The sequence below is a fragment of the Coregonus lavaretus genome (assembly GCF_964263955.1).
Source record: "Coregonus lavaretus genome assembly, chromosome: 10".
Taxonomy (NCBI): domain Eukaryota; kingdom Metazoa; phylum Chordata; class Actinopteri; order Salmoniformes; family Salmonidae; genus Coregonus; species Coregonus lavaretus.
Window position 1 is genome coordinate 26,864,247 of NC_139997.1, and position 16,148 is coordinate 26,880,394.

At 42.4% G+C, this 16,148-nt stretch overlaps 1 protein-coding gene across 1 annotated transcript; it reads left to right on the forward strand.

The window, feature by feature from the left end:
• The first annotated feature begins 9,267 nt into the window (after window positions 1–9,267).
• LOC311135644 (protein MIS12 homolog) lies at window positions 9,268–16,148 on the forward strand. Its single transcript, XM_084169669.1, has 2 exons — window positions 9,268–9,313; window positions 14,926–16,148. Exons 1-2 carry the CDS (start codon window positions 9,289–9,291, stop codon window positions 15,585–15,587), a joined length of 687 nt encoding a protein of 228 aa, XP_084025795.1. The 5' UTR covers window positions 9,268–9,288; the 3' UTR covers window positions 15,588–16,148.

A 16,148-nucleotide genomic window follows, 5' to 3' on the forward strand; every position in this document is an offset into this window, starting at 1 on the left:
CGGGGGGTTGGAAGGGATTTTGGGGATGGGGGAGGGTCTATTAGAAGTTAGTAGGCCTCTTTTTTATTTTCTCAGAAGTACCGAGTTAGGTAGTGTCACGGTTTCGGCCGAGGCTGCTCCTCCTCCTGGTTCGGGCAGGCTTCGGCGGTCGTCGTCCCCGGAGTACTAGCTGCCACCGATCTATGTTTCATGTTCGTTTGGTTTTGTTGTACACCTGTGTCTTGTTAGTCCTCGTTAGTGTCCTATTTAGTTCTTGTTGTGTGTGTTTGTCTTTGTGTGTGATTGCTCTTCTGTTTTGTGTTGGAGCTACGTACTTCCCTCCAGTGTTTTGGAGAGGTTTTTCGCACATGTTAGTGCGCCGTTTGTTTGACGCCTGTGTGCGCCGTTATTTCGCCTTCGGGCTTATTGTGCTTATTTTCTACGTGAATATTGCACTAAAGTCTTTTGGACTGAGCTTCTGCGTCCTGCGCTTGATTCATGCACCACACCCACCTTCAGCACCCCTTGACAGGTAGGAGGATTTAGAAATGTTGTAAACCGTAATTGACCACATACTCCAGCACAGTAGGTGGCGGCATGCACCTTTTTAACGTTTGTTTGCGGACCGCCATTATATCATAGAAGAAGTCCATGTCAGAGCAAAAACCAAGCCAGGAGGTCTAAGGAATTGTCCATAGAGCTCCGAGACAGGATTGTGTTGAGGCACACATCTGGTGAGGGGTACCAAAAAATGTCTGCAGCATTGAAGGTCCCCAAGAACACAGTGGCCTCCATCATTCTTAAATGGAAGAACCACCAAGACTCTTCCCGGCCAAACTGAGCAATGGTCACTCTGACAGAGCTCCAGAGTTCCTCTGTGGAGATGGGAGAACCTTCCAGAAGGACAACCATCTCTGAAGCACTCCACCAATCAGGCCTTTATGGTAGAGTGGCCAGACGGAAGCCACTCCTCAGTAAAAGGCACATGAAATCCCGCTTGGAATTTGCCAAAAGGCACCTAAAGGACTCTCAGACCATGAGAAACAAGATTCTCTGGTCTGATGAAACCAAGATTGAACTCTTTGGCCTGAATGCCAAGCGTCACGTCTGGAGGAAACCTGGCACCATCCCTGAAGCATGGTGGTGGCAGCATCATGCTGTGGGGATGTTTTTCGGTGGCAGGGACTGGGAGACTAGTCAGGATTGAGGGAAAGATGAATGGAGCAAACCATCAAACCTGACAGTGCTTGAGAGGATCTGCAGAGAAGAATGGGAGAAACTCCCCAAATACAGGTGTGCCAAGCTTGTAGCGTCATACCCAAGAAGCTGTAATCACTGCCAAAGGCGCTTCAACAAAGTAGTGATAAAGGGTCTGAATACTTGATGATATTTCAGTTTTTTATTTTTAATAAATTTGCAAACCTGTTTTTGCTTTGTTATTATGGTGTTTATTTTTTATTTTATTTCACCTTTATTTAACCAGGTAAGCCAGTTGAGAACAGGTTCTCATTTACAACTGCGACCTGTGTATTTTGTTCAGATTGATGAGGGATTAATTTTATATTTTTTTACATCCATTTTAGAATAAGGATGTAATGTAACAAAATATGGAAAACGTCAAAATGCACTGTAATAAGCATTTTCGAATCTGAGAGTAAATCTAGGCAAATATATTGATAAAAGTCACCTTGTCCTAGAGATTTACACGGTTATCAAAACGTCACGCCAGTGTAAGCCTACACAACACATAGCCCTATGGGAAAAATGAATGGTGGAAAAACTATTGGAACCATTTCCCTATTTGACTTCTAGGTTTTATGGGTATTATGACTCATACTGTGGTACTACACTGAACAAAAATATAAATGCAACATGTACATTGTCCCATGTTTCATGAGCTGAAATTAAAGATCCCAGAAATGTTCCATACGCACAAAAAGCTTATTTCTCTCAAATTTTGTGCACAAATTTGTTTACATCCCTGTTAGTGAGCATTTCTCCTTTGCCAAGATAATCCATCCACCTAACAGGTGTGGCATATCATTACACAGGTGCACCTTGTGCTGGGGACAATAAAAGGCCACTCTAAAACGTGCAGTTTGTCACAAAACACAATGCCACAGATGTCTCAAGTTTTGAGGGAGCGTGCAATTGGCATGCTGACTGCAGGAATGTCCACCAGAGCTGTTGGCAGAGAATTGAATGTTCATTTCTCTACCATAAGCCGCCTCCAACATCGTTTTAGAGAATTTGGCAGTACGTCCAACCGGCCTCACAACCGCAGACCATCGCATGTTGCGTTTATATTTTTGTTCAGTATATATTGTCCCCTCTCTGCATTGATATGTGGAGAAATGTATTCATTATTTTTTATTCTGTGTGAATCTTTTTCCTTTCATTGTCTTACAACAGTCTGACCGTGCCAGATTTCAAACTTCAGTTACCCTCAGGCTACCTTGTATAATCTAGTTAATACTAGTGAGTAGGCCTACTTTTCTACTGATACAGAAACACTTTTAGCTACATATTATTTTCTAACTCAACTGTTGGCCGGATTCAGTCTGACCTCTCCTCCATGGTTTTCGTCCAATTTTGAAGAGTTAAAAAAGTACAGGCTAATGGTTCTTTCTTTGGTTCTATAGTTCTAGCCTTATTGTTGATTCATAATGACATGGAGATTTTAGAATGATACAAAATTATTAGTGAAGTTGTGTCTAGACAAGAGCCATACCTAGCCTTCTATTTTGTCATTCTAGCTGCCCAATATGCGGTCTCAATTCTCAGTTGTAAATCTTACATAGGCAGCCAAAGAAATGTGGTCTATTTCAAATAGTTTCAGAATAAACCATTATTTTGTAATTGAATGCCTTTTAATTGTTGTGTGTGAAAATGTTAATATGGTTCGTCATTGGGCTTCTTGGGTCTCCACAATGGTAGTTGTGGTCCACAAAGCCCGTCTCTGCCTGGTTCTAGGTTCAACCCTGAGTTTCAACCACTGTATTTATTTATTTATTTATTTAATTTTACCTTTATTTAACTAGGCAAGTCAGTTAAGAACAAGTTATTATTTACAATGACGGCCTACACCGGCCAAACCCGGACGACGCTGGGCCAATTGTGCGCCGCCCTATGGGACTCAATCACGGCCGGTTGTGATACAGCCTGGAATCGAACCAGGTGGTCTGTAGTGACGCCTCAAGCACTGAGATGCAGTGACTTAGACCGCTGCGCCACTCGGGAGCCCCTATGTATGTTTGTGCTCTGCCAGAATAGTAGGCGGCGATACTGTGCATACAACATGACTTCCGTAGCCGGGAGGATTGATCCAGGTTGGATGTGACAGCAGAGGTTTTGGTTTACGTTCATGAAGAGGGTTCTGTACGTTCGTCGTGGCGAAGCGAGAACTTTTTGGACGGGATAGCCAAGAACAAAATAAGAAAATTGAGAGAAAGGCAGTGATGCCAGAGTCCCCTGGTGAGAACCAGGAGTACGGTGGAAGTAACTTTATACAAAGATTCAGTTGGAGAGCCTCGTAAATGGCGTCCCTTGAGAAAGCAAGAACAAGATGTTTGTCAGGAGAAGTGCAGTATTATCATAAGAAGACGTATACTTGGAATACGGAGGAGGAATGGAGGGAAAAAGAGAGGCAGAGGAGGTCTAAGAGAGAGAGGGAGGAAGATTGTGAGCTTGAGTCGGTTCAAAATGTCAGAAAAAAGGGAGAAGGTTTGTTAAAGAAGAATGGTAGAAAAAGTAAGCAGAGTGAGCTGAAGACAGGAGGAGAAATGGAAGTGAATGAGGGTGAAGTACTCTGAGCCCGAGGCTTGCTCCGAGGGTCAGGATAAAGATGAGTATGTGACAGTAGGAGTGAAGTTTGTGGAAAAAGTGGACCATTGTCTTTTGGCTGATCCATTTGTGGTTTCTGGGTGGGTGAAAAAATAGTTGGGTATAGTGGAATCGGTGAGGGTAACCAGAAGTGGTCTAGTGATAATTGTTTGTATTTCTGTTGGGCAGAGGGAGAAGGCACTTGGAGTTAAACAAATGGAGGAAAGAATTGTGAATTGTTTTGCTCTCAAGAAAAGGGCGCCATTGAGAGGAGTGATTACTGGGGTAGCAGTAAATGTAAAAGTTGACCAACTGAAGGGGAAGATTCCCAGTGTTTGTGATGCTCGACGTTTGGTGAGACGTAAACAGGGTGGCGAGAGTGGGGAAACAGAAGAGTCATTGTCTGTTCTTTTGAGTTTTGAAGTTGAGTCTTTGCCTGACAAAGTGATGTTAGGATATATGTTATCCTGTACGAGCTTATGTGCCGAATACATTACGATGTTACAGGTGTCAAACTTATGGGCATGTGGCAGCAGTGTGTAGGAGGGAGGTTCCAAGGTGTGAGAAGTGTGCAGAAGGGCATGAGACAAAGGAATGTGTAGCATTGGGGGAAGTAGTGGTTTGTGATTATGTACCTGGCGCCGACGAGGTTATATAATAGCTCAGAAAGTGTTTTGTATCATTACATACAGCCGGGAAAAACTATTGGATATCAGAGCGGCGGTAACTCACCAGCATTACAACCAGGAATACGACTTTCCCGAAGCAGATCCTTTGTTTGCTCTCCCCAGGGCAATTGATTCCAGCGGCTGACCCAACACATCGCCGGCAGAGGAGAGGCACTCGGAGCGGCCTGCTGGTTCAACTTAGGAGGCGCGCACACCACCCACTGCTTCCAAGTATACTACTCGCTAACGTTCAGTCTCTGGTTAACAAGCTCGATGAGCTCTGGGCAAGGATTTATTTACAGAGAGACATTTTACGTTTACATTTTACATTTGAGTCATTTAGCAGATGCTCTTATCTAGAGTGACTAACAGTTAGTGAGTCAAGGCCTGTAACATACTTTGTTTCATGGAAACATGGCTCTCTGGGGATATTCTGTCGAAATCGGTCCAGCCAGATGGGTTCTCAGTTCATCGCACAGACAGGAATAAATATCTCTCCGGGAGGCAGAAGTGCGGAGGTGTGTGTTTCATGATTAACGACTCATGGTGTAATTGTAGTAACATACAGGAACTCAAGTCCTTCTGTTCACCCGACCTAGAATACCTCACAATCAAATGCCGACCGTATTATCTCCCCAGATAATTTTCTTCGGTTATAGTCACCGCTGTGTATACCCCCCACCCTCAAGCCGATACCAAGACGGCCTTCAAAGAACTTCACTGGACTTTATGCAAACTGGAAACCACATATCCTGAGGCTGCATTTATTGTAGCCGGGATTTTAACAAAGCAAATTTGAGGACTAGGCTGCCGAAGTTCTATCAACATATCGACTGTTGTACTCGCGCTGCTAAAATCCTCAACCATTGCTATTCGAACTTCCAGGATGGTTATAAGGCCCTCCCCCGCCTTCCTTTCGGCAAATCTGACCATGACTCCATTTTGCTCCTCCCTTCCTATAGGCAGAAACTCCAACAGGAAGTACCCGTGCTAAGGACTATTCAACGCTGGTCTGACCAATCGGAATCCATACTTCATGATTGTTTTGATCACACGGACTGGGATATGTTCCGGGTAGCTTGCGAAAATAATTTTGATGAATACACTGAAACGGTAACTGTGTTTATCAGGAAGTGTATAGGTGATGTTGTGCCAACTGTGACTATTAAAACCTACCCTAATCAGAAACCGTGGATAGATGGCAGCATTCGCGCAAAACTGAAAGCGCGAACCACTGCATTTAACCATGGCAAGGTGACTAGGAATATGTCCGAATACAAACAGTCTAGCTACTCACCCACGTAAGGCAATTAAACTGGCAAAACATCAGTATAGAGACAAAGTGGAGTCGCAATTCAATGGCTCAGACACGAGACGTATGTGGCAGGGTCTACAGACAATCACGGACTGCAAAAGGAAAACCAGCCACGACGACGTCTCGTTTCCAGACAAGCTAAACACCTTCTTCACCCGCTTTGAGGATGACGCAGTGCATCCGACGAGGCCCACTACCAAGGACTGTGGCCTCTCCTTCTCCGTGGCCGACGTGGGTAAGACATTTAAGCATGTTAACCCCGCAAGGCTGCCGGCCCAGACGGCATCCCTAGCCGCGTCCTCAGAGCATGCGCAGACCAGCTGGCTGGTGTGTTTACGGACATATTCAATCTCTCCCTTTCCCAGTCTGCTGTTCCCACATGCTTCAAGATGGCCACCATTGTTCCTGTACCCAAGAAAGCAAAGGTAACTGAACTAAATGACTATCGCCCCGTAGCACTCACCTCTGTCATCATGAAGTGCTTTGAGAGACTAGTAAAGGATCATATCACCTCTACCTTACCTGTCACCCTAGACCCACTTCAATTTGCTTACTGCCCCAATAGATCCACAGACGATGCAATCGCCATCACACTGCACACTGCCCTATCCCATCTGGACAAGAGGAATACCTACAGTGAGGGAAAAAAGTATTTGATCCCCTGCTGATTTTGTACGTTTGCCCACTGACAAAGACATGATCAGTCTATAATTTTAATGGTAGGTTTATTTGAACAGTGAGAGACAGAATAACAACAAAACAATCCAGAGAAACGCATGTAAAAAATGTTATAAATTGATTTGCATTTTAATGAGGGAAATAAGTATTTGACCCCTCTGCAAAACATGACTTAGTACTTGGTGGCAAAACCCTTGTTGGCAATCACAGAGGTCAGACGTTTCTTGAAGTTGGCCACCAGGTTTGCACACATCTCAGGAGGGATTTTGTTCCACTCCTCTTTGCAGATCTTCTCCAAGTCATTAAGGTTTCGAGGCTGACGTTTGGCAACTCGAACCTTCAGCTCCCTCCACAGATTTTCTATGGGATTAAGGTCTGGAGACTGGCTAGGCCACTCCAGGACCTTAATGTGCTTCTTCTTGAGCCACTCCTTTGTTGCCTTCGTCGTGTGTTTTGGGTCATTTTCATGCTGGAATACCCATCCACGACCCATTTTCAATGCCCTGGCTGAGGGAAGGAGGTTCTCACCCAAGATTTGATGGTACATGGCCCCGTCCATCGTCCCTTTGATGCGGTGAAGTTGTCCTGTCCCCTTAGCAGAAAAATACCCCCAAAGCATAATGTTTCCACCTCCATGTTTTAATGGTGGGGATGGTGTTCTTGGGGTCATAGGCAGCATTCCTCCTCCTCCAAACACGGCGAGTTGAGTTGATGCCAAAGAGCTTGATTTTGGTCTCATCTGACCACAACACTTTCACCCAGTTCTCCTCTGAATCATTCAGTTGTTCATTGACAAACTTCAGACGGCCCTGTATATGTGCTTTCATGAGCATGGGGACCTTGCGGGCGCTGCAGGATTTCAGTCCTTCCCGGCGTAGTGTGTTACCAATTGTTTTCTTGGTGACTATGATCCCAGCTGCCTGAGATCATTGACAAGATCCTCCCATGTAGTTCTGGGCTGATTCCTCACCGTTCTTATGATCATTGCAACTCCACGAGGTGAGATCTTGCATGGAGCATCCCGGAATCGCCTCTTCACTGTTGATGTTGAGACTGGTGTTTTACATTTACATTTACATCATTTAGCAGACACTCTTATCCAGAGCGACTTACAAATTGGTGCATTCAACTTACGATAGCAAGTGGGACAACCACTTTTTTTTTTCTTTTTTTTTATGTGGGGGGGGTAGAAGGATTACTTTATACTATTCCAGGTATTCCTTAAAGAGGTAGGGTTTCAAGTGTCTCCGGAAGGTGGTCAGTGACTAATGATACTTTTGTGGGTACTATTTAATGAAGCTGCCAGTTGAGGACCTGTAAGGCATCTGTTTCTCAAACTAGACACTCTAATGTATTTGTCCTCTTGCTCAGTTGTGCACCGGGGCCTCCCACTCCTCTTTCTATTCTGGTTAGAGCCAGTTTTCGCTGTTCTGTTAAGGGAGTAGTACACAGTGTTGTACGAGATCTTCAGTTTCTTGGCAATTTCTCGCATGGAATAGCCTTAATTTCTCAGAACAAGAATAGACTGACGAGTTTCAGTAGAAAGTTATTTGTTTCTGGCCATTTAGAGCCTGTAATCGAACCCACAATTGCTGATGCTCCAGATACTCAGCTAGTCTCAAGAAGGCCAGTTTGATTATTTCTTTAATCAGCACAACAGTTTTCAGCTGTGCTAACATAATTGCAAAAGGGTTTTCTAATGATTAATTAGCCTTTTAAAATGATACACTTGGATTAGCAAACACAACGTGCCATTGGAACACAGGACTGATGGTTGCTGATAATGGGCCTCTGTACGCCTATGTAGATATTCCATAAAAAAATCTGACGTTTCCAGCAACAATAGCCATTTACAACATTAACAATGTCTACACTGTATTTCTGATACATTTGATGTTATTTTAAAGGACAAAAAAATTGCTTTTCTTTCGAAAACAAGGAAATGTCTAAGTGACCCCAAACTTTTGAACAGTAGTGTATATATTCTTAAATTCCATTCCTTACTAGATTTGTGTGTATTGGGTATATGTTGTGAAATTGTTAGATATTACTTGTTAGATATTACTGCACTGTTGGAAGCACAAGCACTTTGCTACACCCGCAGTAACATCTGCTAAGCACGTGTATGTGACAAATAAAATGTGATTTGATGTGCTAATTGTAGGGGTGCCCGTGGGGCTGGGGATCAGAAATGTCCCGTGCGAGAGAGGCAGGTTGAAGTTTCCAGGGTAAGAGTAGTGCAGAAGTTGTCATATGCTGAGGCAGTGAAGAAAGTAGAGGAAGATGGGTCAAGGGGGAGGAGTGGTGAGAGTAGTAGATCTTTACCAGTACATAGGGATAGGCCAAGAAGTGATATATGTTTCAGTAAGATTGGGTTTTTAGCGTTTATAGCAATGGTTATTAATTGTACTGCAGGGATGGAACGTAAGTCGAATAAAATTGAGGTTGTGGTGGCAGCTGCAGAGAGATATTTTGGTGTGTGAGACTTGACATCAGAAGAGTTACAGGGTGTGTTAAGTGGTGATGTCCCATCCTTTCAGGTTGAGGGCATGAGGTAGGAATGAATAGATTTAAATAGTGGTTTTAATTGTATTATATATTTTGTTATTTTTTTTGAAGTTGTGAGTGGATTGTTAGATGGTAGGGTATTTCTTAATTTTTTTCAAGCAAAATATAAGGGAGTTGTACTCCAGTGTAGTAGGTGGCGGTAATGCAACATATTGGATGCCAACCGCTGTTAAACCTCATCGAAGAAGAAGAAGCGCATACAACATCTTGTAGCGCCAGCTGACGACCACCGACAAAAGGAGCGCGGGAAAGTTGGAAATGGCGGAGTGCAGAATCAGTCAGGGTAAGGGGCAAAATAATAAGACAATTATTAATTGTTTACGAATATACATTCCAGTATATGTAAATAGTAGTTTGACATATTCGTCTAAATTGTTTCCTATCCATTAACGCCAATAGTATGTGTTTCGCACTGAAATGCATTCCTGGACGTGTCCGTAGTCATCGTAAAAGACTATATAGCCAGCTAACGTTAGCTAACTAGCTACTCCAAAGATATTGATCATTCATCTGACTATACTAGCTAGCCTAGTTGTTTCCTAGGTCGGCAAGCTGTCTAGAAGTGGCTTGCGTGATTAACTAGTAGATTGTAACGGCCTAATGTGATGCTCCATTAGCCGAGACATGAAAGGTAGCAAGTGTTTAGCGTAACGCAGAGAATGTTCAATACTTACTCAATTCCCCGCATGGAAACAACCAATGTCTTTAAACGTCAATGTCTAGTTGCAGGGGATTCGTTTGAATGTAGAAAATGCTCCGTAATTAAATGTTTTTTTCCCACTCCATTAAGTAACTTAATCTAAACCCTAGGCAGATTTCCATTAACCCAGGTTTATTCGACGAAAGAAACTAAAGATCGACTTGTATATGTTCGACAGAGGTTGAACATTATTTATTGTGACAAACGATGATGGAAACGGTGTTTTTCGAATAAATGATGATTGCCGAATCATTTTGAAGTTACGCGGGACACGTGATGTCACCTCTTAACTATAAAAATGCCTATGTCTTGCTAAATCCATTTTTATAAAAGTGTTCCTTTGCAGGACAAAGATTGTTCTGACTTTCAAGAATGCCTGAATTGCTTAGCCTTGCTTTTCTGGTTGGCTGGCAAGTTTCACCATCAAATTATTTCAGATCTACAGTTGTGCAAGTTTCACCGTGGTGATATGTTAGCACATGAGAATTATTTAAGTAATAAAGCCCAAGGGGGTGTGGTATATGGCAAATATACCATGGCTAAGGGCTGTTCTTATGCACGGTGCAACGCCTAGTGCTAGGACACAACCCTTAGCTGTGGTATATTGGCCATATATCACAAACCCTGAGGTGCCTTATTGCTATTATAAACTGGTTACCAACGTAATTAGAGCAGTAAAAATAAAGTTTTGTTGTACCCGTGGTATACGGTCTGATATACCACGGCTGTCAGCCAATCAGCGTTCAGGGTTCGAATCACCCAGTTTAAAATATAATTTATACAACTGGTGGGTCTAATCCTGAATGCTGATTGGTTAAAAGCGCATTCCAGCCGGTGTCTATTCCACAAGTTACTCCCGGCTAAATCTATGATGTTAAAATGCCTATTTACTCTGTTCCATCTGACTGCGCAATCCACTGTCTCATCAGCCCAGACAGGCAATTTATTAACTTGATCTCCACATTAAAAAGCATCTAGACATTATCTCACATTTCTTTTAGACTAAAATTTTGTTTAACAGTGGAGATTTGTTGAAACCTTGCTGTCTGTCTCTGACATTTGCAACATTGTTTCAATATTCAAATTCGATCTCCAGCTGTCTGATAGTAATGAACGTGTTGGAAGTCAGGATGAGACAGGCAGGCAACTTTTCTCAGCCAGTCGAAATCATGAATCAGCGTCATTTTTTTATGGATATATACAAAACTATCAATAGAAAACAGGTCAAACGAAACGAAGTGCAGCTAGTTTTCTGTCTTTTCAGTTTGAAGTGATTGTTAGTTGTTGTTGGCTAGCTCCTCTGAACAACAGTGTCCTGACGAGAGAGCACATTTTCTATGCCAGGCGAAATCGTGCAACATTAGCTCATTGTTATGATGTATCCAAATAAATGTCACTAGAAAACAGCATAAACAAATGCAGCTACTTTGCTGTTATTCTGGCTTTTTGACGTGACTGTAAGTTAGCCGTAGTTGGCTACCTAGCAAGCAAGGGATAAGAACGTTGCCAGCCAGTATGGCAATGGAACATTTAGAATGAATGACTGGGTCGTGTCCATAGATACAGATCAAAAAGACTGAACGACTGGGTCGCATTTCTGACAACCGAACCGATAGAACGAACGACCAGCCGGCTTGGGTAGCAACCCTAGATTTGTGTCGGGACTATATCTTGTGGAATTATGAAATAGTATGAATAAATTAATCAAAATAACATTTTTAATGAAAATATGTAAATCATTATTTGAATATGTTGGTAACCCGTTGTATAAAAGTGATAATGCCCTCGAAGCCGGTGTTTGGAGGATATATTGGCATGGTTGGCCGGCCCTCGACTTCTTCTCGGGCCTAACAGCATCTGTGCAAATATATCCTCCAAACACCAGCTTCTCGGGCATTATCACTTAAATTGCAAATATTAGTCAATTATTGCATTCTATCCCTGCTGGCATTCGTGGGCTACCTGAGACATGAAACAGATAGGTGTGAGGGCGTACAGGCTGTCACCAATTTATTCATGTCAATTTGCCTAAATGGGTAATGGAAACACTTCAACCACTACATTTTTATTCTACACTAGGTTTTTGTGAAAAAGTGTACATATTTAGGTGTGATGTCATTACGTCCAACTGTTTAGATCAACACAAGATAGTTAAACGGAAATGCACCCTAGCAGGCAATTGTCACATCTATTTTCTAACTTTCAACAAAAAATCACGGGACAAGTTAATGGAAATATGGCTACTGTGTACCATCTTGTCTATTTCCAATATTCTCTCATTGATTGAGACAGGTGAGTGTCATCATGACATGCAACACTTTGGGGTGGACACTCACGGGTCTCAATCAATGAGAGAATATTGGAAATAGACAATATGTCGGCGTTCACATTGTTGGATTACTTCATGAAGCAAAACATTTATATAATTTAATAAGAGCATTTTCTAAATTCAAGCAAACACCCTGCAACTAGACATGGACGTTTAGAAGACAATGGTTGTCTTCCAATTAGGGTTTGAGGAAGTATCAACAAGTTCTCTGTGCTACGCCAAACAGTATCTTTCTACACTGAACAAAAATATAAACACAACCACTTAAAAAGATTTTACAGAGTTACAGTTCATATAAGGAAATCAGTCAATTGAAATAAATTCATTCGGCTCTAATCGATGGATTTCACATGACTGGGAATACAGATATGCATCTGTTGGTCACAGATACTGTCTATAGCTTATGCCTGCCCATACCATAACCCCACCGCCACTATGGGGCACTCTGTTCACAACGTATGCCATCTGCCCGGTACAGCTGAAACCGGGATTCATCTGTGAAGAGCACACTTCTCCAGTGTGCCAGTGGCCATCGAAGGTGAGCATTTGCCCGCTGAAGTTGGTTATGACGCCGAACTGCAGCCAGGTCAAGACCCTGGTGAGGACGACGAGCACGCAGATGAGCGTCCCTGAGATGGTTTCTGACAGTTTGTGCAGAAACTCTTTGGTTGTGCAAACCCACAGTTTCATCAGCTGTCCGGTTGGCTGGTCTCAGACCATCCCGCAGCTGAAGAAGTCGGATGTGGAGGTCCTGGGCTGGCGTGGTTATACATGGTCTGTGGTTGTGAGGCCGGTTGGACATTCTGCCAAATTCTCTAAAACAACGTTGGAGGCAGCTTATGGTAGAGAAATGAACATTCAATTCTCTGGCAACAGCTCTGGTGGACATTCCTGCAGTCAGCATGCCAATTGCACACTCCCTCAACTTGAGACATGTGTGGCATTGTTACAACTGCACATTTTAGTGGCCTGTTATTGTCCCCAGCACAAGATGCACCTGTGTAATGATCATGCTGTTTAATCAGCTTTTTGATATGCCACACCTGTCAGGTGGATGGATTATTTTAGCAAAGGAGAAATGCTCACTAACAGGGATGTAAACAAATATAGGAATGTTTGGTCAGTTGATAGTTGTTTTATTGCCATAAACCTGAGGTTAACTATAAAAAGTGATTATTGTTGTTATCGAACCAGATCATAACTTCTGAGAACACTTTTCTATTTATCAGCAACACATTTTACAACCAGTGGAAAGGAGAGAATGAGCCAGTTGTAAATGTTTTGACTGATAGATTTTTAAAAAAATTGTACAGGTAGACAACACTAATGTGCCAAGAGGAACAATGTGTGTGTTCCTCTTGGCACATTAGAGCCAAGAGGAACACACATTGTACAGAACTTGGGCCCTATTTCCAATGTGGTCCTTGAAGGAATAGACAGACAGCAGGATTAACTAATAAATACAGAGCTCTGCATCCAGGGTTTGTACTGTCATGGAATTTTTAAATGGTGTTTTCCAGGCCTGGAGAAGTTTGGGGAAATGATAAAAACCAAAAAGTAAAGGAAATTAATTTAATAATTTCTGTTACTTTAGTTTATTTAGGCACATTTGTAAAATATTTGATCAATCAAATAAAAAATCTACGTATCAGCCAGGATCAGCATGACCCTTTTGCGCGTCTGTTTGTGTGCATCACTTGCATGTGTGCGACACGAGTGGGCGGTTGCTCAAGGAGAGGGAGACAGTCGGACATTGCAGCAGCAGGTATGCCTATAAAATATGATAGAGAACAGACTAACTAGGTAGCCAATTCAAAAACATATTGTGTACCCTCTAGTTAGCCATTTAGCAATTATTCATGTGTATTGTTTTCATAAAAAAATAAAACGTTTCACCGACACTCGCAAATAAGGCAATACAAAGTTCATTTGCCTTTTTTGAACGATTTGCTTTTTTCATGAGTTATTTAAACAATTATTTTTGACGAAACGAACGATTCACAACGCCATTGTATTAGTTGGGATTCGGTTCAATCGTGGTGAATCGAATCATGTGAATGAAAATAATAATTTGTGAATCACGAACAGTTATTTTAGAAGAAAATATTTGATGTAGACTTTCTTTTGGATTATGTGGCTTCTTGTTTTGTAGATACTAGCAGTTGATTTGGGCATCAAATGTATGGGACATTGCAACTCAATAGATGCTAGCCAGCCTGCAAAGTAAACACTTCTAAGGTCAATTTGACTAAACTCGAAAAGGTACATTTCCTGAAAGAAATGTGTGGGCTTGCTTCAGCTAAATATAACGATTTGTAGCTTACCATAGCCATTTGATCTTTGATATATTGAATGAGCTAATTATTTCAAAAGGCATGAAACATATTTTGTTGCAATCAAGGGTGGTCAACCATCCTCCAGGAGAGCTAATGGGTGTGCAGGCTTTTATTCTAGTCCCTTTCTAACAAACCACATTTGAGAAATGAGCTGCTCAACCGTACCTAGATAATCTGTCTCCGATGTGTTTGAGCAGGGCTTGATCAAGAGCCTGCACACCCAGTAGCTCTCCAGACTGAGGATTGACCAGATGTGTTTTATACAGTTGCGTAACAGGTATTCTACTTGGGGGGTGGGGGGTTAAGTGCCTTGCATAACGACAGGAGATGTTACATGGGATCAGAGAGCAGCCTCCCAGTGTCGATACCACATTACGCATACTTATTATGTACGTATAAAAAGTAGGCGCCAATTGTTGGTAATGGAAATTTGGTTAAAAGTCATGGAAAAGTAATGAAATTCTGTCAAAATATGTATGAACCCTGTGCATCCCAATGTAAACCCAATATTCTGCCTTCCTTTTTTCTAGAGGAGGCAATGTCTCCCTCCTCCCTCAAGCTGTACGAGGCACAGTTCTTTGGTTTCACCCCTCAGACCTGCATGGTGAGGGTATACAGTGCCTTTCAGGACTGCCTGAATGAATTGCTGCTCGTTGTAGAAGCGGTGTTCGTGAGAAAACTAAGCGGGACTGAACCAAATGGAGAGCAACTACGTTCAAGGGCAAGAGAATGCACCCAAAAGTTGCAGATATTCCTTCAGGAACGCTTCAATCGTCTGTCTGGTTGCATGGAAACTGTTTTGGTCAACAACGTCCTCTCAGTCCCTCCGAATGTGTTGCTGCCTGACGACCAGCCACACAAAAAGTACCCTCAACGTTTAGAGGAGGTTCTTAAGCTGGAGTCTTCCCTGGCGGAGCTGCAACAGGCGTACCAGGCGGAGGTGTGTGCCAGGCAGGCCTTGCTGGCTGAACTGGAGGAGCAAAGAGAGGTCCAAGAGCAGCTGGATGGGATCCTGAGATGGATTGGAGAACTACAGGCAGCATGGATGCAGGAGGGAATGGGCAGCTTTCACAACAGCTTCCATGTGATGATGCAGTCGGTCAAGAAACTGCAAGCTGTCATTGGAGAGATCAATAAGAAAAGCAAAGGACTGGATGAGGACTCATCAGTGGGATGGACCCACATGGCGTAAAATACTTGTTAGTGGTGTTGTGAGATGGGTAGATCGCAGGTGTGACAACATTCTGACTTGGAATGGCCCCCCCTGTCGGACATAAGACACAAATAGAATTCCATGCCTTTGGATGTATGAACAATTATACAATTTGTCAGACCCACGTCTTACATACAAGAATGTGAGCACGTTTCAAACCATTGGTTTGATTTATTTTCTTTTTGATGGTTTTCTATACATTGTAAATATATTATCCACAATTTGAGTAGTAAAAGGCTCAAACTGTTGGTATTTTATTTTTAATTTCCCAGTCTTAACTCTGGATCTTTGAAAAGCATTTAATTTTATTATAAAAAAAAAAAAGGGTGTTAATGAGTGAATTAACTTTGGAGCCATAGTCACCACAAGGGGGAGGCATTGGTTTGTTATTGCCATCTCAAACGTCAATTGACCAAGTAGTGCCTTTGTACAGTGTGAATTATTTTGATTCTTTGCCGTAATATATTTTAGGCAAAATCATTATAAACGTACAACACTTTCATCATTTTGAATGAATAAAAGTGTAATTGTGCAATCGCA

What these genes read in the sequence shown, in the direction of transcription:
- LOC311135644 (XM_084169669.1), top strand. Translation starts at nt 9,289, where the DNA reads ATGGCGGAGTGCAGAATCAGTCAGG. An exon ending in GGAGTGCAGAATCAGTCAGG is followed by an intron (nt 9,314 to 14,925) that starts GTAAGGGGCAAA and finishes CCTTTTTTCTAG; the next exon opens with AGGAGGCAATGTCTCCCTCC.